At 32.8% G+C, this 27380-nt stretch overlaps 1 protein-coding gene across 1 annotated transcript in view; it reads right to left on the bottom strand.

The window, feature by feature from the left end:
- Positions 1-553: 553 nt before the first annotated feature.
- The window catches only part of obsl1b (obscurin like cytoskeletal adaptor 1b), a gene marked incomplete at its 3' end in the record, with an annotated part of 104075 nt that continues 77248 nt past the window's right edge, over positions 554-27380 (bottom strand). Inside the window, exons 31-36 of the mRNA XM_079517852.1 lie at positions 26844-26997; positions 26287-26448; positions 25254-25358; positions 24559-24825; positions 7901-8173; positions 554-564 (exon numbers count right to left, since the gene is read on the bottom strand). Of these exons, the coding sequence (XP_079373978.1) occupies positions 554-564; positions 7901-8173; positions 24559-24825; positions 25254-25358; positions 26287-26448; positions 26844-26997 (972 nt within the window). The remainder of the gene's footprint in view (positions 565-7900; positions 8174-24558; positions 24826-25253; positions 25359-26286; positions 26449-26843; positions 26998-27380) is intronic.

Genomic DNA, 27380 nt, shown 5'->3' on the forward strand with positions numbered 1-27380 from the left:
TGACACGGAAACATAGACTGTATGGGCTCCTTTTACACAAAAACAAAACAAAAAAAAAGATGTAGAATTAATGATAAAGAATAGGAATAATTCTCGCTTCTTGAATAAATCCACCATGTATATTAATGTATAGCCAAAGTGCCACTGAACTTCTTAGGTCAAAAGCCGTTCAAGTTCACAACTTAGGCTATATTCAATACTTGGGAACTTTTAGACTTTGTATTTTGAACCAGGAAAAGGTGTCAGTGAAATATAAATTATAAGCTGATGTATGGCTGACTGTCAATTTGTTTTTTAGATTGAATGTAAGAACTTTTAATGAGCACAATATTTCCACTTGTTGTAAAAGAAAAGAAAAGAAAAGAAAAGAAAAGAAAGGAAAGAAACTTCCATTGATTCATTTGATTTCAACCTTGTTCTCGACTACTGTAACTACAGTAAAAACCTCTTAATTTTAGCCACTGCCTCTTCGGTTTCACATCTTGAAAAAGTAAAAAAAACAAAGAATTCCTTTTAATGAGGTGATGACACTTTGAAGACGACACCATCACTTTTAGGGATCACCTGCGAAATGAGAGCAGAGAAGAAATGCATGTGAACCGGAGAGCATCCATACAGTAAGTATGCCTGGCCTTATTCTGTCAAAACGCACACTTGTTTATGCTGCAATTGATATGTTTTCAGTTTCCATTACACAATAAATAGTAAAAAAAACAAATGTGGAAATAGTGTTGTCCACTGAACCCTTTTCAAATTCAAACTGACATCATTATTTTTGTGTAGGCAAACATTTTCAAAATGTTAAATAATTTTCAGAGATGTACAAATGGCATCACATGAACTGTTTTTGCTATTTCCATGTATAGAATAGGCTATGGCTTAACGACCACATGGACTGGTTGCTTCCACTGTTTTTGTGCAGCACCGTTGTACGACAATTTGACAGTGTAAAAGTGTAAAACGAGGCTGAAGTAGTGTTGTGTCAGACATCTCCGCCTATTGATATGTCTGGTGACGTCTAACTTCTATGGATGGGCTAAATCTGTGTGGGAAAAAATTAATGATAGCTTCACAGAAGTAGTAATTTTGCATGTCAAATTGTTTAATATATAATGTACAGTAAAAATGGGTTTCTCGATGACTTGCTTAATCGAAAAAGTAATTTATACAATCTCTAAGAAAATAATCGATATTCACATTTGATTTATCCCATTCTTGGCGGGAACCCCTTTTGGTGTTAGCATTATGTTATGCTTTAGCTATTGAAAAATAGCAGATCTACAAGCTCATAGCGCGCCACCGAGTGGCGTGCTATGAGCTTGTAGGTCTGCTAATTTTGAAAAATCGAAGAACGACTAAGCAAAGCAAAGCAAAGTTACTATATTTACCCAGGGTAACTGGACTAAGCATCAGATACTTGTTTACAGCCAGGCCCTGCTCATAGAACATTTCATGGTAGTGGTTCAATGCCTTGCTCAAGGGCACTTCAGCGGTGGTAATTTTAACGTGCCGGTCCGGGGATACGAACTGGCGACCTTCCGGTATCAAGACCGCTCCGCAAACCGTTCGGCCACCGCTGCCACTAACATTTTTAGAATCTGATCTCAGGTCAAAATGGGTTTAAGTGTTGAGTATTTCAGAAATTTCAACCAGACTTTTGGTCAATAGGTGGGAATTCAGCTTCTACAGATGCCATTCTGGAAATACTTGAAGGGTCAAGTACTGTGATACTTTTTCCAATGGCTCGCATAGCGATCTGCAAGGCCGGGGGGGTCCGGACTCATTTCATAGCGATCTGCAAGGCCGGGGGGGTCCGGACTCATTTCATAGCGATCTGCAAGGCCGGGGGGGTCCGGACTCATTTCATAGCGATCTGCAAGGCCGGGGGGGTCCGGACTCATTTCATCGTTGGAAAGGAATCGGAACAGTCTCTGCACCCCGGACCATACCTACCTCCTTAGAGCTGTCGCACTGACTAAACTCACTGACGTCTGACGTTGACTCTGCACGTTCAGTTATTGGTCACTAATCAGTTCCGTTCTGTTTATTTTTGCGTTATAGTCAAGTACTTTTGTACAACAACAACTGTACCTCCCCAACCCCCCCCCCCCCCCCCCCCCCCCAAGTCAGACGAATGAACCTAATACTCTCCTATTGGCAACATAATAAAACTAAAAATAGTTTACTATCCTGGCCTAGACGCATCCCTGGATATCTGTTCCATATCACTTGACCTCTATGCCCATGAATAGAGCTGGATCATAAATGAAGAATTTAGCACATACAGGAGCCAGCAAATGTATATCTTGCCTCGGCAGGGGTCTGACGGCAGGGGTCTGACATGATGACATCATCACCACGTTGGCTCGTGGTTGACATTTGTGTCAAAATGCCATTTTTTGCCACACGGACATACACAACATGAGTGGACCTGAGGACAGTTTTCTGAAAAACCCTTTGTTTCTATGTCGTTCTCAAATATTTTCATGTCAAGGACCCCCAAAAATATATGTAATTGGCCTCCGACCCCCATCTAAAAATATGTTGTTCCAGGGACCCCCTAGAAGCAAAGAGTTAAAAACTGAAAGAATATATATTCAAAGATTTGCATCACATTTTCACGATTTAAGAAACATAGCAGATCTACAAGCTCGTATCGCGGCACTCGGTGCCGCGCTACGAGCTTGTAGATCTGCTATTTTTCAATAGCTAAAGTATAACATAATGGTATAAACACCAAAAGTGGTTCCCGCACAGAATGGGATAATAATGTATTTACCAGAAACACAAAGAGATATATAGTCTTGAATGACCATGACAGGTCTGTAACTCTGAGACACAGTCACATTTTGTACACTCTCAGAGTTATGGTGGTCATAATAAAACATGTGAGATCCAGGCCAGGTCAGCAATGTGTCCCTGAGCCCCATCTCTTCACCTCTTAAACCCTGAATTGCTCCCTGAGCGCGTAGAATGGCTGCTCACTGCTCCTAGTTATAGGATGGGTAAATGCAGAGGACGAATCTCAGTATTTGTTGTGTACTGTCCATGTCCATAACAGTTCTCTAGTCTATTGTATACAATAGAGAACTGTTATGGACCCTACAGGTTAGTAACTTAGTGTATAGTGTATAAAATGTCACTTAGATTGGCACTTTCACAGTCATTGAACCGATTTTTACTCCACAACTTCAGCGCTGGTTCAAACTATTGAAACTATCACTTCACTGCATGTAGACAACTAATATTCCACGGAGCACACACACACACACACCCTAAGGCCGTAATAACACAGATATTATATATAATATTATATATATAATATTCCACGGAGCACACACACACACACCCTAAGGAGTGGGGACTATTATAAAAAGGAAATCTACGAGTGCAAAAGGATACAAAGGGAATCTTATAATCCAATCTAACTGTCTGACAGGCAGACAGACCGACAGTGCAGGGACCTTAAGATAAGAGTGATGTGAGCGCTTATCTTATCTCCGGTTAAAACTCTGTCTGGCAGAGATAGTGAGTTGATGACTGCATTATCACATTTACATTTATTGCTTGAGATGTGACAGTGTAGTTAATTATTATTATTATTATTATACATTTATTTGTATTTACTATAATTTCACTGTTGGTTTTGTTTAGTGTACAGCTTCTTGCATCATTAACCTCATGATCCAAGTCAAATTCCTCCATTTACTAATGTAAAAGTTAATATTTTCCCCCATCTAGTGGTGAGTGTTTGAATTACAGGAATGGAGTGACAAAATAGGCGCAGAACTGGATAATCACAGAATGTGTTTGTCTTTTTCAATGGCTGTATTTACACACATTTACAAAATATACGGTGGCTATTAGACAATCTGTTAAATGTAGCATTTTATGGCATCATTTCAGAGGTGTTTCCTCTCATCTTGGTCACAGCTGGTGTTACCAATGTAGCAGAACCTTTCCGGTGAGCCAACACACACCTGGCATTAATTTGTGTTTGATTGGTAACAGCTGTGAAGGAAGTGTGTATGTGACAGGACATGGGGGAGAGGAAGTCAGATCAGCTACACATCTGGGGTCTGTATCCGTGTTAAGCGTACAGTATCATATGATGCGCTGGGTTTCAGTACACTGAAAACACCAGTTAACACTTGTTACCTTCTATCATTGTTGTTTCATAAACAATTACCTTCATAGCGACCACGGTGGCTGTCAATCAAAGCCCTTTGGCTTCCACTTGCTGCCCGCACCCAGTAGCAGTGGTGGAAAAAGTACTCAATTGTTTTACTTAAAGGGGAAAACCACCCATTTTCAACATTTTACTATGTCATTAATATACCTTAGAGCTGTTGTGTGGAAATAATAAAAAGTCCCCCCATTTTGTGTTTCCTAGAACTGTAATTATGAAAAAAATCATTAACATGGTGAAACACATCTTGATGACATCATCAAGATGTGTTTCACCATGTTAATGCTTTTTTTCAGACCTCTAGTTCTAGGAAACACAGAATGGGGGAACTTTTTTATTATTTCCACACAACAGCTCTAAGGTACATTAATGACATAGTAAAATGTTGAAAATGAGTGGAATGCCCCTTTAAGTAAAAGTACCAATACTGCAATGTAGAACTACTTAGTAGAATTACAAGTAAAAGTACGGAATTGAAAATGTACTTGAGTAAAAGTACAAAAGTATCGGCATCAAAATGTACTTAAAGTACTAAAAGTAAAAGTACTCATTGTGCAGAATGTGCCATTTCACAAGTTCAAAATGTGTACAAAATCTATTGAAAATAGCAGATCTACAAGCTCACAATGCGTCGCGTTAGATCTGCTATTTTCAAATGGTCGAATTGTATATGGTTGAAGTGGTATGTTTTCTAATCAAAATTTTAATCTCCAAAGTAACTAGTAACTAAAGTTTTCAAATAATTGTAGTGGAGTAAAAGTACACCTTTTGGCTCTGAGATGTAGTGGAGTAGAAGTAAAAGTACTGGAAATTGGAAATACTCAAGTAAAGTACAAATACCTCAAAATTGTACTTAGGTACAGTACTTATAAGTAAAAGTACTTAGTTACTTTCCACCACTGCAAACAAAGCCCTTTGGCTTCCACTTGCTGCTGGACTAAAAGGCAACCAGTATTGATTGATTGATTGATTGATTGATTGATTGATTGAAGTATTTAACAGATTGGAGAATTACAGTACATTTCAAGCACAACTCAATACAAAACTGTTAACTGTGGACGACACCATAAAGCATTACACTTGTTTACAAGAGGGTCCACCATGTTCAATTGATCATAACATTTAGAGACGTGCAAATATACACTTCTATAGGCCTATAGCCAAAAACAGGAAATCATCATATACAGTGAGGGGAAAAGGGGTGGGTGGGGGAATCAGATTTTACGGGGGCCAGTATCGAATTGCAGTCCGTCCATAGGTGCCCTTTGAGAGCAGTTTTGAAGGAGTCAAGGGATTCACATGTCTTAATGACTGTTGGTAGGGCGTTCCACATTTTGGTGGCATAGGAGCGAAAATAATTTAGTCCCTTGTTTGTGCCGAATCTGGGTAGCACATGTTTGTTGAACTCCCTCTGGTGTTGTGGGTGTGGACTTCGCTGACATAAAAAATAAATTAGGTACATGGGTATTGAATCTTGTGGACCAGACCCATTGCAAGATGCTGTACTCTGTCCTCAACCCTAAGCCATTCCAGCCTTTCGGGGGGTGAGGCCCAGTAGTAGCCTGACCAGTTTGTTTTGGGAAGTCTGGAGCCTTGTTTTAAGGGCCTTTGAGGTGCTGTGGTACCAAGAGGTGCATGCATAGTCGAAGAAACCTTGTACGAGGGCTCCTGTTAGGATCTTCAAGGTGTTTTTGTTGACCAGTGAGGAGATCCTGTACAGGAATCTTGTTCTTTGGTTGACTTTTTTGATTACGTTGGTGGCCATTTTATCACCGGAAAGATTTGCCTCCAGGATGGAATGGATCCTAGGTATGTAATTTCATCTTTTCGTGTGATAATATTGTCAACCCACTCTAACCAAGAAGCCATCTGCCTTGCTGAGATTACTATTAGAGTCAAAGAGAATGGATTCAGTTTTTCCCAGGTGTAAAGATAGTTTGTTATCAGCGAGCCAGGTGCAGATTCTACCGAGTTCAGAGCTGAGGGCCTTTTCAACCTGCAGTTTGTTCCTGTCCGAGACTAGCAGTGCCGAGTCATCTGCATGCGAACAGGAACAGGTTGCAGTCACAAGCTGATGTCATGTCGTTTACATATATTAGGAACAGTAAAGGCCCTAGTATGCTTCCTGGAACGCCACAGCTCACTGAGAGGGGGGTGGAACAGTGTTCCGTTCACCTCCACCATCTGTTCTCTCCCCTCCAGGTAGGATTGCATCCAGCTCACTGATGTGCTATCAAGATTCAAAACCAATTGCTTTTAGCTTGTTAACCAGTATGGAGTGGTTCACGGTGTCCTGCCTTCAGGACATTATCCAACCTACAACCCTTCCAGCTCATTTTTGATCATCTCTATTTTATCGATTCTGACATGATTGAAAATGTCAGAATCGATAATAAAATACATACCAAGAGTCTAATAGGCAATTCACACTGAGAGGGACTGAATCCGTTTCATTGGAACCGTTTCCGAATACGGTTGCCTGGTCCCCGATGGCCATGATTCACATTGACCGAGATTCAACAGCGCACCCGGGTACACTTGCATAACACACTTTGATCCTCCAGATGGTGGTGTGCTTTATGACTGGTGCGCACGGACACTGACCATCAACTCTGCGACATTGTCTCCAATTAATCCAGACACTGCATTGCATTGCCTCTTTTGGCTCTTTGCCGTTAGACTACTTCACTGTCAGCCTGCCTGCTATTCACTGTGTCAGTCAGTTCTGTGCTCCAGTGTCGTGTTTGATATTAGTTTGCTATGGATTCTACAGCATTATTATTATTTTGTTTTACTTTGGAAACTATGCCAAGCAAAGCCCAAGAGCCAGGTGTAGTCCAAGATCAGCGCGTACTGCGGTGCTGCGCGTATAGCAGATTCAACAGGAGACGGGCGGCGTTGAGAAATGAGCTGGTGTTACGCGTCGTGCAGCGTCTGTGTTTTTCTTTTGTTGACGCTTGGCTCGTCGACTAGAGATCATGTCACGTTCTAAAAAAAAACAGTCCACTTCCTTCTTTAGGTACGCATGCATTCACATTGGAACGATCCGTATCTGAATACACTTCAACGGTCCAGAGACCCGCCCCCAGTTGGACGATCCACTCCCGGGAACGGTACGCATCATTCACACTACCACAACATCTGCCAAGTGGTCCCGAGTGCGCACCCGGGACCATAGTGTGAATCGCCCCTAAAACACCCTGGACAATGCTCCACATGTCCCATGCAGGCTCTCGATCTATTCCCCTTCCTGGCTCCCAAACTGTGGAATAAACTCCCCATTTGCAGACTCGCTTCCAATTTAGTTTTAGTTTTGGGCGGGAACCGTTTTTGTGTTGTAAGCATTATGTTATCCTTTAGCTATTGAAAAATAGCAGATCTACAAGCTCATAGCGCGGCACTGAGTGCCGCGCTACGATCTTGTAGGTCTGCTATTTTTGAAAAATAGTGAAAATGTGGCGCAAATCCTTGAATTTATATTCTTTCAGAGCCAACGTTTTTAACTCAAATCTTTGCTTCTGGGAGGGGGTCCCTGGAACAACATATTTTCAGATGGCGGCCGGCGGCCAATTACATATAATTTTGGGGGTCCTTGACATGAAAATGTTTGAGAACCACTGACATAGAAACATGTAATATATGTAATCAAGAAAGCATATGTAAAAATATATGTAAATTAAGAAAGCATAATAATTCTGCGTTTTAACTCACTCAGGACATGGAGCTGTGAACTGCTGGTGGCTTTCCCTAAGTTGAACTCCACGCTGCCGCTCATGTCCGGAGAGGTGTGTCGTAGGGTCAGTCTGTGGACGGTTCCCATCCTCTCGATGCGGACCCTGGAGCTAGGCGTCAGGGGGGCCCCGTTCAGGCTCCACAGCGGGCCCTTGAGGATGGGCACCGACACCTCGCACTCGAAACAGGCCTCTTCGCCGGGCGCCACCGACACGTCTTCCAGCGCCCGGACCAACGTTAACGCAGCCTGGGCTGTGTTCGGGTGAGAGAAAAGAGGAATAACTTTGTAAATTCCTAATTAAAACCTGAGGACGATTCTAGAAATGTCTTCTAAATCCTGACAGTTTTCTGAAAAACCCTTTGTTTCTATGTCAGTCGTTCTCACACTATTTCATGTCAAGGACCCCCAGAATTATATGTACAGTAATTGGACCGTGGACCCCAATCTCAAAATATGTTGTTCCAGGGACCCCCCCCCCCCCCCAGAAGCAAAGATTTGAGTTAAAAACGTTCGCTCTGAAAGAATATATATTCAAAGATTTGCAAACATTTTTCAAAAGCTAAAGTATAACATAATGCTTAAAACACCAAAAGGGGTTCCCGCCCGAAATGGGTTAAAACACTTATTTAATAGAAGCTTAATTTATGATCATCTAAATGCTGTATTTTTGTAAGACAGTTGGCATTTAATTCACATACTAAAAGACAAGCCATTTTATGCTTGGTTGCACCCGGGTGTTGTTAGCAGATAGCAGATCTACAAGCTAACAACGCGCCACGCTGCCTGCGACGCATTGTGGGCTTGTAGATCGGCTATTTTCATCATGCAACCAAGTGTAAAATCAGCCATTACGACACCATCAAGGCCCGCCAAAATACATTTTAGTCGACTAAATCAACTTTAGATTTAGTCGACTAAAATCTTAGGATATTTAGTTGACCAAAACTAGACTTAACACTAAACCATTTCAGATGATTGAAATATGACTAAAACTACATGACATTTCCTTCAAAAGACTATGACTAAAACAAAATCTAAATGTACAGTAAAATTAAAAAACTAATATCAGCTTGCAGCAAGTTTGTTTATTCCCGATCAACCGGAATAAACCGGAGTTCAGCAATAGCATAGATAGATGGTACTCAATTAATACACTCCGCCAGATGGGGGCAGTATTGTATTGATTCACAAGTTCACAACACAGCCTCCATCATGTTGCGGTGTTCAGAGTATGGGTTTTTTATGCCGTTCAGACTATGGGTTTTATTATATAGGTAAGTCTCCCATTGGCTTAGAGGCAACCTAGAGGCAGCCAATCATGAAAGTGTCCACTACGGTCGTTAATAGTAAAATGTAGATCAGCTCTGCAAGCTGATCTAAATCAGGGGTTCCCAAAGTGGTCCTTGAGGGAGTTCCAGGGGGTCCCCAGCTAAATGATAGTTTGTAACCAAATGTACCCTTATGGGACTGTAACTTTGAGAGTGTACAAATGGACACTCTCAAAGTTATATTAGCAGTGATTTTACAATATATATTGGGGTCCCAGAGATGGAAATGCCATTAAATGGGTGGTCCGTAGACTAATGCAGGTCAAACTGGGGGGTCCTTGAAATTAAACGGGTTGAGAATCACTGCTAAAGCCATACAAATCTTCTCTTATGGGGGTCCCTGGCATATCTTTGCAAATGGGGGTCCGCAGGGCTAATTAGGGTCAATTTGGGGGTCCTTGACATGAAAAGGTTTGGGAACCAGTGATCTATAAATGATATAAATCTCCTTCCACTGATCTATAAATGATATAAATCTACCACTGATCTATAAATGATATAAATCTACCACTGATCTATAAATGATATAAATCTACCACTGATCTATAAATGATATAAATCTGATCTATAAATGATATAAATCTACTACTGATCTATAAATGATATAAATCTACCACTGATCTATAAATGATATGAATCTGATCTATAAATGATATAAATCTACTACTGATCTATAAATGATATAAATCTACCACTGATCTATAAATGATATAAATCTACCACTGATCTATAAATGATATAAATCTACCACTGATCTATAAATGATATAAATCTACCACTGATCTATAAATGATATAAATCTACCACTGATCTATAAATGATATAAATCTACCACTGATCTATAAATGATATAAATCTACCACTGATCTATAAATGATATAAATCTACCACTGATCTATAAATGATATAAATCTACCACTGATCTATAAATGATATAAATCTACCACTGATCTATAAATGATATAAATCTACCACTGATCTATAAATGATATAAATCTACCACTGATCTATAAATGATATAAATCTACCACTGATCTATAAATGATATAAATCTACCACTGATCTATAAATGATATAAATCTCCTACTACTGATCTATAAATGATATAAATCTACCACTGATCTATAAATGATATAAATCTACCACTGATCTATAAATGATATAAATCTACCTCTGATCTATAAATGATATAAATCTACCACTGATCTATAAATGATATAAATCTACCACTGATCTATAAATGATATAAATCTCCTACCACTGATCTATAAATGATATAAATCTACCACTGATCTATAAATGATATAAATCTACCACTGATCTATAAATGATATAAATCTACCACTGATCTATAAATGATATAAATCTACCACTGATCTATAAATGATATAAATCTACCACTGATCTATAAATGATATAAATCTGATCTATAAATGATATAAATCTACCACTGATCTATAAATGATATAAATCTGATCTATAAATGATATAAATCTACCACTGATCTATAAATGATATAAATCTGATCTATAAATGATATAAATCTACCACTGATCTATAAATGATATAAATCTCCTACTGATCTATAAATGATATAAATCTACTACTGATCTATAAATGATATAAATCTCCTACTACTGATCTATAAATGATATAAATCTACCACTGATCTATAAATGATATAAATCTACCACTGATCTATAAATGATATAAATCTACCACTGATCTATAAATGATATAAATCTACCACTGATCTATAAATGATATAAATCTACCACTGATCTATAAATGATATAAATCTACCACTGATCTATAAATGATATAAATCTACCACTGATCTATAAATGATATAAATCTACCACTGATCTATAAATGATATAAATCTCCTACTGATCTATAAATGATATAAATCTACCACTGATCTATAAATGATATAAATCTACCACTGATCTATAAATGATATAAATCTACCTCTGATCTATAAATGATATAAATCTACTACTGATCTATAAATGATATAAATCTACCACTGATCTATAAATGATATAAATCTACCTCTGATCTATAAATGATATAAATCTACCACTGATCTATAAATGATATAAATCTACCTCTGATCTATAAATGATATAAATCTACCACTGATCTATAAATGATATAAATCTACCACTGATCTATAAATGATATAAATCTCCTACAACTGATCTATAAATGATATAAATCTACTACTGATCTATAAATGATATAAATCTCCTACAACTGATCTATAAATGATATAAATCTACCTCTGATCTATAAATGATATAAATCTACCACTGATCTATAAATGATATAAATCTCCTACTACTGATCTATAAATGATATAAATCTACCACTGATCTATAAATGATATAAATCTACCACTGATCTATAAATGATATAAATCTACTACTGATCTATAAATGATATAAATCTCCTACCACTGATCTATAAATGATATAAATCTACCTCTGATCTATAAATGATATAAATCTACCACTGATCTATAAATGATATAAATCTACCACTGATCTATAAATGATATAAATCAACCTCTGATCTATAAATGATATAAATCTACTACTGATCTATAAATGATATAAATCTACCACTGATCTATAAATGATATAAATCTCCTACAACTGATCTATAAATGATATAAATCTACCACTGATCTATAAATGATATAAATCTACCACTGATCTATAAATGATATAAATCTACCACTGATCTATAAATGATATAAATCAACCTCTGATCTATAAATGATATAAATCTACCACTGATCTATAAATGATATAAATCAACCTCTGATCTATAAATGATATAAATCTACCACTGATCTATAAATGATATAAATCTACCACTGATCTATAAATGATATAAATCTGATCTATAAATGATATAAATCTACTACTGATCTATAAATGATATAAATCTACCACTGATCTATAAATGATATAAATCTACCACTGATCTATAAATGATATAAATCTACCACTGATCTATAAATGATATAAATCTACCACTGATCTATAAATGATATAAATCTACCACTGATCTATAAATGATATAAATCTACTACTGATCTATAAATGATATAAATCTACCACTGATCTATAAATGATATAAATCTACCACTGATCTATAAATGATATAAATCTACTACCACTGATCTATAAATGATATAAATCTACCACTGATCTATAAATGATATAAATCTACTACCACTGATCTATAAATGATATAAATCTCCTACCACTGATCTATAAATGATATAAATCTACCACTGATCTATAAATGATATAAATCTACCACTGATCTATAAATGATATAAATCTACCACTGATCTATAAATGATATAAATCTACCACTGATCTATAAATGATATAAATCTACTACTGATCTATAAATGATATAAATCTCCTACCACTGATCTATAAATGATATAAATCTACCACTGATCTATAAATGATATAAATCTACCTCTGATCTATAAATGATATAAATCTACCACTGATCTATAAATGATATAAATCTACTACTGATCTATAAATGATATAAATCTCCTACCACTGATCTATAAATGATATAAATATACCACTGATCTATAAATGATATAAATCTACCACTGATCTATAAATGATATAAATCTCCTACCACTGATCTATAAATGATATAAATCTACCACTGATCTATAAATGATATAAATCTACTACTGATCTATAAATGATATAAATCTACCACTGATCTATAAATGATATAAATCTACCACTGATCTATAAATGATATAAATCTACCACTGGTCTATAAATGATATAAATCTACCACTGATCTATAAATGATATAAATCTACTACTGATCTATAAATGATATAAATCTACCACTGATCTATAAATGATATAAATCTACCACTGATCTATAAATGATATAAATCTACTACTGATCTATAAATGATATAAATCTCCTACCACTGATCTATAAATGATATAAATCTACCACTGATCTATAAATGATATAAATCTACCACTGATCTATAAATGATATAAATCTACCACTGATCTATAAATGATATAAATCTACCACTGATCTATAAATGATATAAATCTACCACTGATCTATAAATGATATAAATCTCCTACCACTGATCTATAAATGATATAAATCTACTACTGATCTATAAATGATATAAATCTCCTACTACTGATCTATAAATGATATAAATCTACCACTGATCTATAAATGATATAAATCTACCACTGATCTATAAATGATATAAATCTACCACTGATCTATAAATGATATAAATCTCCTACTACTGATCTATAAATGATATAAATCTACCACTGATCTATAAATGATATAAATCTCCTACTACTGATCTATAAATGATATAAATCTACCACTGATCTATAAATGATATAAATCTACCACTGATCTATAAATGATATAAATCTACCACTGATCTATAAATGATATAAATCTCCTACTACTGATCTATAAATGATATAAATCTACTACTGATCTATAAATGATATAAATCTCCTACTACTGATCTATAAATGATATAAATCTACTACTGATCTATAAATGATATAAATCTCCTACTACTGATCTATAAATGATATAAATCTACCACTGATCTATAAATGATATAAATCTACTACTGATCTATAAATGATATAAATCTACCACTGATCTATAAATGATATAAATCTACCACTGATCTATAAATGATATAAATCTACCACTGATCTATAAATGATATAAATCTCCTACTACTGATCTATAAATGATATAAATCTACTACTGATCTATAAATGATATAAATCTACCACTGATCTATAAATGATATAAATCTCCTACCACTGATCTATAAATGATAGAAATCTACCACTGATCTATAAATGATATAAATCTACCACTGATCTATAAATGATATAAATCTACCACTGATCTATAAATGATATAAATCTCCTACTGATCTATAAATGATATAAATCTACCACTGATCTATAAATGATATAAATCTGATCTATAAATGATATAAATCTACCACTGATCTATAAATGATATAAATCTACCACTGATCTATAAATGATATAAATCTCCTTCCACTGATCTATAAATGATATAAATCTACTGATCTATAAATGATATAAATCTCCTACTGATCTATAAATGATATAAATCTACCACTGATCTATAAATGATATAAATCTACCACTGATCTATAAATGATATAAATCTACCTCTGATCTATAAATGATATAAATCTGATCTATAAATGATATAAATCTCCTACTACTGATCTATAAATGATATAAATCTCCTACCACTGATCTATAAATGATATAAATCTACCACTGATCTATAAATGATATAAATCTACCACTGATCTATAAATGATATAAATCTACTACTGATCTATAAATGATATAAATCTACTACTGATCTATAAATGATATAAATCTACCTCTGATCTATAAATGATATAAATCTCCTACTACTGATCTATAAATGATATAAATCTCCTACTACTGATCTATAAATTATATAAATCTCCTACTACTGATCTATAAATGATATAAATCTCCTACTACTGATCTATAAATGATATAAATCTCCTACTACTGATCTATAAATGATATAAATCTCCTACAACTGATCTATAAATGATATAAATCTCCTACTACTGATCTATAAATGATTTAAATCTCCTACTACTGATCTATAAATGATATAAATCTCCTACTACTGATCTATAAATGATATAAATCTCCTACAACTGATCTATAAATGATATAAATCTACCACTGATCTATAAATGATATAAATCTACCACTGATCTATAATGATATAAATCTACCACTGATCTATAAATGATATAAATCTACCACTGATCTATAAATGATATAAATCTGATCTATAAATGATATAAATCTACCACTGATCTATAAATGATATAAATCTGATCTATAAATGATATAAATCTACTACTGATCTATAAATGATATAAATCTCCTACTACTGATCTATAAATGATATAAATCTACCACTGATCTATAAATGATATAAATCTACTACTGATCTATAAATGATATAAATCTACCACTGATCTATAAATGATATAAATCTCCTCCCACTGATCTATAAATGATATAAATCTACCACTGATCTATAAATGATATAAATCTACTACTGATCTATAAATGATATAAATCTACCACTGATCTATAAATGATATAAATCTACCACTGATCTATAAATGATATAAATCTCACTGATCTATAAATGATATAAATCTACCACTGATCTATAAATGATATAAATCTACCACTGATCTATAAATGATATAAATCTACCACTGATCTATAAATGATATAAATCTACCACTGATCTATAAATGATATAAATCTACCACTGATCTATAAATGATATAAATCTACTACTGATCTATAAATGATATAAATCTACCACTTATCTATAAATGATATAAATCTACTACTGATCTATAAATGATATAAATCTACCACTGATCTATAAATGATATAAATCTACCACTGATCTATAAATGATATAAATCTACTACTGATCTATAAATGATATAAATCTACCTCTGATCTATAAATGATATAAATCTACCACTGATCTATAAATGATATAAATCACTGATCTATAAATGATATAAATCTACCACTGATCTATAAATGATATAAATCTACTACTGATCTATAAATGATATAAATCTACCACTGATCTATAAATGATATAAATCTACTACTGATCTATAAATGATATAAATCTACCACTGATCTATAAATGATATAAATCTACTACTGATCTATAAATGATATAAATCTACCACTGATCTATAAATGATATAAATCTACCACTGATCTATAAATGATATAAATCTACTACTGATCTATAAATGATATAAATCTACCACTGATCTATAAATGATATAAATCTACCACTGATCTATAAATGATATAAATCTACCACTGATCTATAAATGATATAAATCTACCACTGATCTATAAATGATATAAATCTACCACTGATCTATAAATGATATAAATCTACTACTGATCTATAAATGATATAAATCTACCACTGATCTATAAATGATATAAATCTACCACTGATCTATAAATGATATAAATCTACCACTGATCTATAAATGATATAAATCTACCACTGATCTATAAATGATATAAATCTACCACTGATCTATAAATGATATAAATCTACTACCACTGATCTATAAATGATATAAATCTCCTACCACTGATCTATAAATGATATAAATCTACCACTGATCTATAAATGATATAAATCTACCACTGATCTATAAATGATATAAATCTACCACTGATCTATAAATGATATAAATCTACTACTGATCTATAAATGATATAAATCTCCTACCACTGATCTATAAATGATATAAATCTACTACTGATCTATAAATGATATAAATCTCCTACTACTGATCTATAAATGATATAAATCTACCACTGATCTATAAATGATATAAATCTACTACTGATCTATAAATGATATAAATCTACCACTGATCTATAAATGATATAAATCTCCTCCCACTGATCTATAAATGATATAAATCTACCACTGATCTATAAATGATATAAATCTACTACTGATCTATAAATGATATAAATCTACCACTGATCTATAAATGATATAAATCTCACTGATCTATAAATGATATAAATCTACCACTGATCTATAAATGATATAAATCTACCACTGATCTATAAATGATATAAATCTACCACTGATCTATAAATGATATAAATCTACCACTGATCTATAAATGATATAAATCTACCACTGATCTATAAATGATATAAATCTACTACTGATCTATAAATGATATAAATCTACCACTGATCTATAAATGATATAAATCTACTACTGATCTATAAATGATATAAATCTACCACTGATCTATAAATGATATAAATCTACCACTGATCTATAAATGATATAAATCTACTACTGATCTATAAATGATATAAATCTACCTCTGATCTATAAATGATATAAATCACTGATCTATAAATGATATAAATCTACCACTGATCTATAAATGATATAAATCTACCACTGATCTATAAATGATATAAATCTACTACTGATCTATAAATGATATAAATCTACCACTGATCTATAAATGATATAAATCTACTACTGATCTATAAATGATATAAATCTACCACTGATCTATAAATGATATAAATCTACTACTGATCTATAAATGATATAAATCTACCACTGATCTATAAATGATATAAATCTACCACTGATCTATAAATGATATAAATCTACTACTGATCTATAAATGATATAAATCTACCACTGATCTATAAATGATATAAATCTACCACTGATCTATAAATGATATAAATCTACCACTGATCTATAAATGATATAAATCTACCACTGATCTATAAATGATATAAATCTACCACTGATCTATAAATGATATAAATCTACTACTGATCTATAAATGATATAAATCTACCACTGATCTATAAATGATATAAATCTACCACTGATCTATAAATGATATAAATCTACCACTGATCTATAAATGATATAAATCTACCACTGATCTATAAATGATATAAATCTACTACCACTGATCTATAAATGATATAAATCTCCTACCACTGATCTATAAATGATATAAATCTACTACTGATCTATAAATGATATAAATCTACCACTGATCTATAAATGATATAAATCTACCACTGATCTATAAATGATATAAATCTACCACTGATCTATAAATGATATAAATCTACCACTGATCTATAATGATATAAATCTACCACTGATCTATAAATGATATAAATCTACCACTGATCTATAAATGATATAAATCTACCACTGATCTATAAATGATATAAATCTACCACTGATCTATAAATGATATAAATCTACTACCACTGATCTATAAATGATATAAATCTCCTACCACTGATCTATAAATGATATAAATCTACTACTGATCTATAAATGATATAAATCTACCACTGATCTATAAATGATATAAATCTACCTCTGATCTATAAATGATATAAATCTACCACTGATCTATAAATGATATAAATCTACCACTGATCTATAAATGATATAAATCTCCTACCACTGATCTATAAATGATATAAATCTACCACTGATCTATAAATGATATAAATCTACTACTGATCTATAAATGATATAAATCTACCACTGATCTATAAATGATATAAATCTACCACTGATCTATAAATGATATAAATCTACCACTGATCTATAAATGATATAAATCTACCACTGATCTATAAATGATATAAATCTACTACTGATCTATAAATGATATAAATCTACCACTGATCTATAAATGATATAAATCTACCACTGATCTATAAATGATATAAATCTACTACTGATCTATAAATGATATAAATCTCCTACCACTGATCTATAAATGATATAAATCTACCACTGATCTATAAATGATATAAATCTACCACTGATCTATAAATGATATAAATCTACTACTGATCTATAAATGATATAAATCTCCTACCACTGATCTATAAATGATATAAATCTACTACTGATCTATAAATGATATAAATCTACCACTGATCTATAAATGATATAAATCTCCTACTACTGATCTATAAATGATATAAATCTACCACTGATCTATAAATGATATAAATCTACCACTGATCTATAAATGATATAAATCTACCACTGATCTATAAATGATATAAATCTCCTACCACTGATCTATAAATGATATAAATCTACTACTGATCTATAAATGATATAAATCTCCTACTACTGATCTATAAATGATATAAATCTACCACTGATCTATAAATGATATAAATCTACCACTGATCTATAAATGATATAAATCTACCACTGATCTATAAATGATATAAATCTCCTACTACTGATCTATAAATGATATAAATCTACCACTGATCTATAAATGATATAAATCTACCACTGATCTATAAATGATATAAATCTACCACTGATCTATAAATGATATAAATCTCCTACTACTGATCTATAAATGATATAAATCTACTACTGATCTATAAATGATATAAATCTCCTACTACTGATCTATAAATGATATAAATCTACCACTGATCTATAAATGATATAAATCTACCACTGATCTATAAATGATATAAATCTACCACTGATCTATAAATGATATAAATCTCCTACTACTGATCTATAAATGATATAAATCTACTACTGATCTATAAATGATATAAATCTACCACTGATCTATAAATGATATAAATCTCCTACCACTGATCTATAAATGATATAAATCTACCACTGATCTATAAATGATATAAATCTACCACTGATCTATAAATGATATAAATCTACCACTGATCTATAAATGATATAAATCTCCTACTGATCTATAAATGATATAAATCTACCACTGATCTATAAATGATATAAATCTGATCTATAAATGATATAAATCTACCACTGATCTATAAATGATATAAATCTACCACTGATCTATAAATGATATAAATCTCCTTCCACTGATCTATAAATGATATAAATCTACTGATCTATAAATGATATAAATCTCCTACTGATCTATAAATGATATAAATCTACCACTGATCTATAAATGATATAAATCTACCACTGATCTATAAATGATATAAATCTACCTCTGATCTATAAATGATATAAATCTGATCTATAAATGATATAAATCTCCTACTACTGATCTATAAATGATATAAATCTCCTACCACTGATCTATAAATGATATAAATCTACCACTGATCTATAAATGATATAAATCTACCACTGATCTATAAATGATATAAATCTACTACTGATCTATAAATGATATAAATCTACTACTGATCTATAAATGATATAAATCTACCTCTGATCTATAAATGATATAAATCTCCTACTACTGATCTATAAATGATATAAATCTCCTACTACTGATCTATAAATTATATAAATCTCCTACTACTGATCTATAAATGATATAAATCTCCTACAACTGATCTATAAATGATATAAATCTCCTACTACTGATCTATAAATGATTTAAATCTCCTACTACTGATCTATAAATGATATAAATCTCCTACTACTGATCTATAAATGATATAAATCTACCACTGATCTATAATGATATAAATCTACCACTGATCTATAAATGATATAAATCTACCACTGATCTATAATGATATAAATCTACCACTGATCTATAAATGATATAAATCTACCACTGATCTATAAATGATATAAATCTGATCTATAAATGATATAAATCTACCACTGATCTATAAATGATATAAATCTGATCTATAAATGATATAAATCTACTACTGATCTATAAATGATATAAATCTCCTACTACTGATCTATAAATGATATAAATCTACCACTGATCTATAAATGATATAAATCTACTACTGATCTATAAATGATATAAATCTACCACTGATCTATAAATGATATAAATCTCCTCCCACTGATCTATAAATGATATAAATCTACCACTGATCTATAAATGATATAAATCTACTACTGATCTATAAATGATATAAATCTACCACTGATCTATAAATGATATAAATCTACCACTGATCTATAAATGATATAAATCTCACTGATCTATAAATGATATAAATCTACCACTGATCTATAAATGATATAAATCTACCACTGATCTATAAATGATATAAATCTACCACTGATCTATAAATGATATAAATCTACCACTGATCTATAAATGATATAAATCTACCACTGATCTATAAATGATATAAATCTACCACTGATCTATAAATGATATAAATCTACCACTGATCTATAAATGATATAAATCTACTACTGATCTATAAATGATATAAATCTACCACTGATCTATAAATGATATAAATCTACCACTGATCTATAAATGATATAAATCTACTACTGATCTATAAATGATATAAATCTACCTCTGATCTATAAATGATATAAATCTACCACTGATCTATAAATGATATAAATCACTGATCTATAAATGATATAAATCTACCACTGATCTATAAATGATATAAATCTACTACTGATCTATAAATGATATAAATCTACCACTGATCTATAAATGATATAAATCTACTACTGATCTATAAATGATATAAATCTACTACTGATCTATAAATGATATAAATCTACCACTGATCTATAAATGATATAAATCTACCACTGATCTATAAATGATATAAATCTCACTGATCTATAAATGATATAAATCTACCACTGATCTATAAATGATATAAATCTACCACTGATCTATAAATGATATAAATCTACTACTGATCTATAAATGATATAAATCTACCACTGATCTATAAATGATATAAATCTACTACTGATCTATAAATGATATAAATCTACCTCTGATCTATAAATGATATAAATCTACCACTGATCTATAAATGATATAAATCACTGATCTATAAATGATATAAATCTACCACTGATCTATAAATGATATAAATCACTGATCTATAAATGATATAAATCTACCACTGATCTATAAATGATATAAATCACTGATCTATAAATGATATAAATCTCCTACTGATCTATAAATGATATAAATCTACCACTGATCTATAAATGATATAAATCTACCACTGATCTATAAATGATATAAATCTACCACTGATCTATAAATGATATAAATCTACTACTGATCTATAAATGATATAAATCTACAACTGATCTATAAATGATATAAATCTCCTACAACTGATCTATAAATGATATAAATCTCCTACAACTGATCTATAAATGATATAAATCTCCTACTACTGATCTATAAATGATATAAATCTACTACTGATCTATAAATGATATAAATCTCCTACTGATCTATAAATGATATAAATCTCCTACCACTGATCTATAAATGATATAAATCTACCACTGATCTATAAATGATATAAATCTACCACTGATCTATAAATGATATAAATCTACTACTGATCTATAAATGATATAAATCTACTACTGATCTATAAATGATATAAATCTACCTCTGATCTATAAATGATATAAATCTCCTACTACTGATCTATAAATGATATAAATCTCCTACTACTGATCTATAAATTATATAAATCTCCTACTACTGATCTATAAATGATATAAATCTCCTACAACTGATCTATAAATGATATAAATCTCCTACTACTGATCTATAAATGATTTAAATCTCCTACTACTGATCTATAAATGATATAAATCTCCTACTACTGATCTATAAATGATATAAATCTCCTACAACTGATCTATAAATGATATAAATCTACCACTGATCTATAAATGATATAAATCTACCACTGATCTATAAATGATATAAATCTACCACTGATCTATAAATGATATAAATCTACCACTGATCTATAAATGATATAAATCTGATCTATAAATGATATAAATCTACCACTGATCTATAAATGATATAAATCTGATCTATAAATGATATAAATCTACTACTGATCTATAAATGATATAAATCTCCTACTACTGATCTATAAATGATATAAATCTACCACTGATCTATAAATGATATAAATCTACCACTGATCTATAAATGATATAAATCTGATCTATAAATGATATAAATCTACCACTGATCTATAAATGATATAAATCTACCACTGATCTATAAATGATATAAATCTACCTCTGATCTATAAATGATATAAATCTACTACTGATCTATAAATGATATAAATCTACCACTGATCTATAAATGATATAAATCTCCTCCCACTGATCTATAAATGATATAAATCTACCACGGATCTATAAATGATATAAATCTACTACTGATCTATAAATGATATAAATCTACCACTGATCTATAAATGATATAAATCTACCACTGATCTATAAATGATATAAATCTCACTGATCTATAAATGATATAAATCTACCACTGATCTATAAATGATATAAATCTACCACTGATCTATAAATGATATAAATCTGATCTATAAATGATATAAATCTACCTCTGATCTATAAATGATATAAATCTACCACTGATCTATAAATGATATAAATCTACCTCTGATCTATAAATGATATAAATCTACTACTGATCTATAAATGATATAAATCTACCACTGATCTATAAATGATATAAATCTACCACTGATCTATAAATGATATAAATCTCACTGATCTATAAATGATATAAATCTACCACTGATCTATAAATGATATAAATCTACTACTGATCTATAAATGATATAAATCTACCACTGATCTATAAATGATATAAATCTACCACTGATCTATAAATGATATAAATCTCACTGATCTATAAATGATATAAATCTACCACTGATCTATAAATGATATAAATCTACCACTGATCTATAAATGATATAAATCTACTACTGATCTATAAATGATATAAATCTACCACTGATCTATAAATGATATAAATCTACTACTGATCTATAAATGATATAAATCTACCTCTGATCTATAAATGATATAAATCTACCTCTGATCTATAAATGATATAAATCTACCACTGATCTATAAATGATATAAATCTACCACTGATCTATAAATGATATAAATCTACTACTGATCTATAAATGATATAAATCTACCACTGATCTATAAATGATATAAATCTACCACTGATCTATAAATGATATAAATCACTGATCTATAAATGATATAAATCTACCACTGATCTATAAATGATATAAATCACTGATCTATAAATGATATAAATCTACCACTGATCTATAAATGATATAAATCACTGATCTATAAATGATATAAATCTCCTACTGATCTATAAATGATATAAATCTACCACTGATCTATAAATGATATAAATCTACCACTGATCTATAAATGATATAAATCTACCACTGATCTATAAATGATATAAATCTACTACTGATCTATAAATGATATAAATCTACAACTGATCTATAAATGATATAAATCTCCTACAACTGATCTATAAATGATATAAATCTCCTACAACTGATCTATAAATGATATAAATCTCCTACTACTGATCTATAAATGATATAAATCTACTACTGATCTATAAATGATATAAATCTCCTACTGATCTATAAATGATATAAATCTACTACTGATCTATAAATGATATAAATCTACCTCTGATCTATAAATGATATAAATCTCCTCACCTTCGACCGTGAGATTGGCGGAGCACGAGTGTTCCCCGACCTGCACGCTGTACGTGCCCTCGTCGTCCAGCGCCACCTGCTGGATGATGAGCTTGCGGTAGCCGCCCTCGCTGCAGATCTCGAAGCGCTCTCCGGGCAGCACCACGTTGTGGCCCTTGTACCAGCGGATGCTGCAGCGCGGGTTGGACACGGTGCAGTCCAGGAGCACGCGGCTCTTCTCCACCACCGTCTGGTCCTGCAGAGGCTTCACGATGTTCACCGGAAGCTCTGAGAGAGAAGGACAGACAGGAGGGGTCATCGAAATGTCCAGGGACGTCATGCATCCAACTTTCCTATCTAAATTGCCCCGAAAATAGCTGATCTACAAGCTCACAACGTGTCGCAGCGCGGTCTCTCGTGGTCATGAAAGGGGGCGGGACTGCGACGCTCTATTACTGAATGTCAGTCTCCAGGTTTTCTTCAGAATATTTATTATGACACTGATTTGCTACAGTGTGATACATTAGCAATGGTTCTCCAAATGTTTATTTTCAAGGACCTCCATATTTACAAACCTTGACATTTATTGCTGGTATTGGCGAACTTAATTGGACAAATATGCATGCTACAATAAGTGTTACTAGAATACGAACATATTGTAGGTAAATTATTTAGATTAAATTCGAACGAACATGGTAAACTGTGTCACATAATACCTTCCACCTCCAGGCAGGCTGTAGACTCAACATGCCTGGCGACAAATCTGATTACTCCAGAATCCTCTCCCCTCACGTTGCACATGAGAAGAAAATGTTTGGTCCCTGAAATAATAATAATGACAATGTATTAATTATTAGCCACTTTAAAACAGGCATCCAATTCTGGGCATGCCATTATAGCAGGCACAAAAATATATAAAAAATAAATCACTTTCAAAAAAGTAAGCGGTGGCTGACCCAACACTGCAAAACAGTGAAACAGCTAATAGGCTTACTAATTAACTTTAAAGGTATATTCAGTGATTTGACTTAATCTAAATATCACTTATTTTTTCTTTTTTTCTGGATAATCCTCCCTACTATAGAGTGTGCTGACCATATAAGGAGTTCCTCCCTGTCCCCAGTGAGCCCCTGGGGTCAAAAAACCCTAGTTTCAGTTTTGGTGGCGGGTGGCAAAGCCTTCATCCAATCAGGATGAGAGGGGCCTTCCTCCAATCATGATCGAGTGGGGGCGGGCCTTGGTGCACATGCTGTTGGCCTGTTGCACTTCCCCCCACTGTAGAGCGTGCATGTGCACATTTTGTTACCGGGGCGGACTGGGTGGTTCTCCAAATCACTCAAATCACTGAATGCTCCTTTAATAGACCTATTGCTTACTCCACTATTACGTGCAGGTATTCGAGTCTTAATTCTTACTGTAAAAGAAAATCGAATAAATAATTAAAACCAGTGTTGGGCAAGTTAAGCTATATGTAGCTGACCCAACACTACTACTACTACTACTACTACTACTACTACTAATGTAGGGCAGGCTATATTACGCATGCATATATTTAAACTGTGTTAGCAAAAGTTTGTTTTGGCATGTCTAGCACCCTCTGGTGGACATATTTGCATAAAGTAAACATACTCATAGGAGCTCAGAACAGCTTGGGATTGTTATCATCATCAGGGAATGAATTGTTTGCATTCAAATATAAATGACAACGGCAGCCAGGTCCACACATACATACTGTACTCTGTACTGTACCTTCTTGGCGGATCTTCACGGTGGTAGTGGGCCGTATCTTGTCTCCGTTTCGGTACCACTCCCCCGGCACGTCCTCGATGTTGATCTCACAGACAAACACGGCGTTCTGGTCCTCCTGGATGTCCAGGTCCTCCAAGCCCTGCAGGACCTGCAGCTCGCGTTCTAGAAACAATGTGTTGTTACTTAGATCAGAGACCATAGAGCAGGGGTTCTCAACCAGTTTCATCATATGGTCCGTGGCTCAAATGCAGAACACATGATATGAAAAGGGTTGAAAACCACTGCCATAGACCACGTGGTTATCAAACTGCATGTTTGTACTCCCAAATTAATATGTATTTGGACCGCAGACCCCCCCAGAAAATTGGTTTTTTTCAAGATAGTTTGAAAATCTACAAACTCACAACGCATTGCGGTATGAAGCGTTGTGAGCTTGTAGATCGGCTATTTTCAAATAGCCAATGCATAATATAGGTTTTAAAGTGGTTAAACAGCTTTTTATGCTATATTAAGGACATTGCAGCGTGCGTGCGTGCGTGCTGTATAAATATCTTTACCATAGACCTCCACGGTGCAGTAGGTTGAAACCTCTCCAGAGTCACAGGTGTAGATGCCAGAGTCGGCGACGTCGCATTTCATGATCTGGAGGAAGCGCTTTCTTCCCATAGCATAGATGCGCATGTCCTTACAGGGCTTCACCTCAGCCCCGTCCTGGAGGAGGAGAGGAGAGCGTTAACCCTAACCCTTACAGGGCTTCACCTCAGCCCCGTCCTGGAGGAGGAGAGGAGAGCGTTAACCCTAACCCTTACAGGGCTTCACCTCAGCCCCGTCCTGGAGGAGGAGAGGAGAGTTAACCCTATAGCATGTCCTTACAGGGCTTCACCTCAGCCCCGTCCTGGAGGAGGAGAGAGGAGCGTTAACCCTATAGCATGTCCTTACAGGGCTTCACTTCAGCCCCGTCCTGGAGGAGGAGAGAGGAGCGTTAACCCTATAGCATGTCCTTACAGGGCTTCACCTCAGCCCCGTCCTGGAGGAGGAGAGGAGAGTTAACCCTATAGCATGTCCTTACAGGGCTTCACCTCAGCCCCGTCCTG

This window comes from Electrona antarctica (genome assembly GCF_951216825.1).
Source record: "Electrona antarctica genome assembly, chromosome: 13".
Lineage (NCBI taxonomy): Eukaryota > Metazoa > Chordata > Actinopteri > Myctophiformes > Myctophidae > Electrona > Electrona antarctica.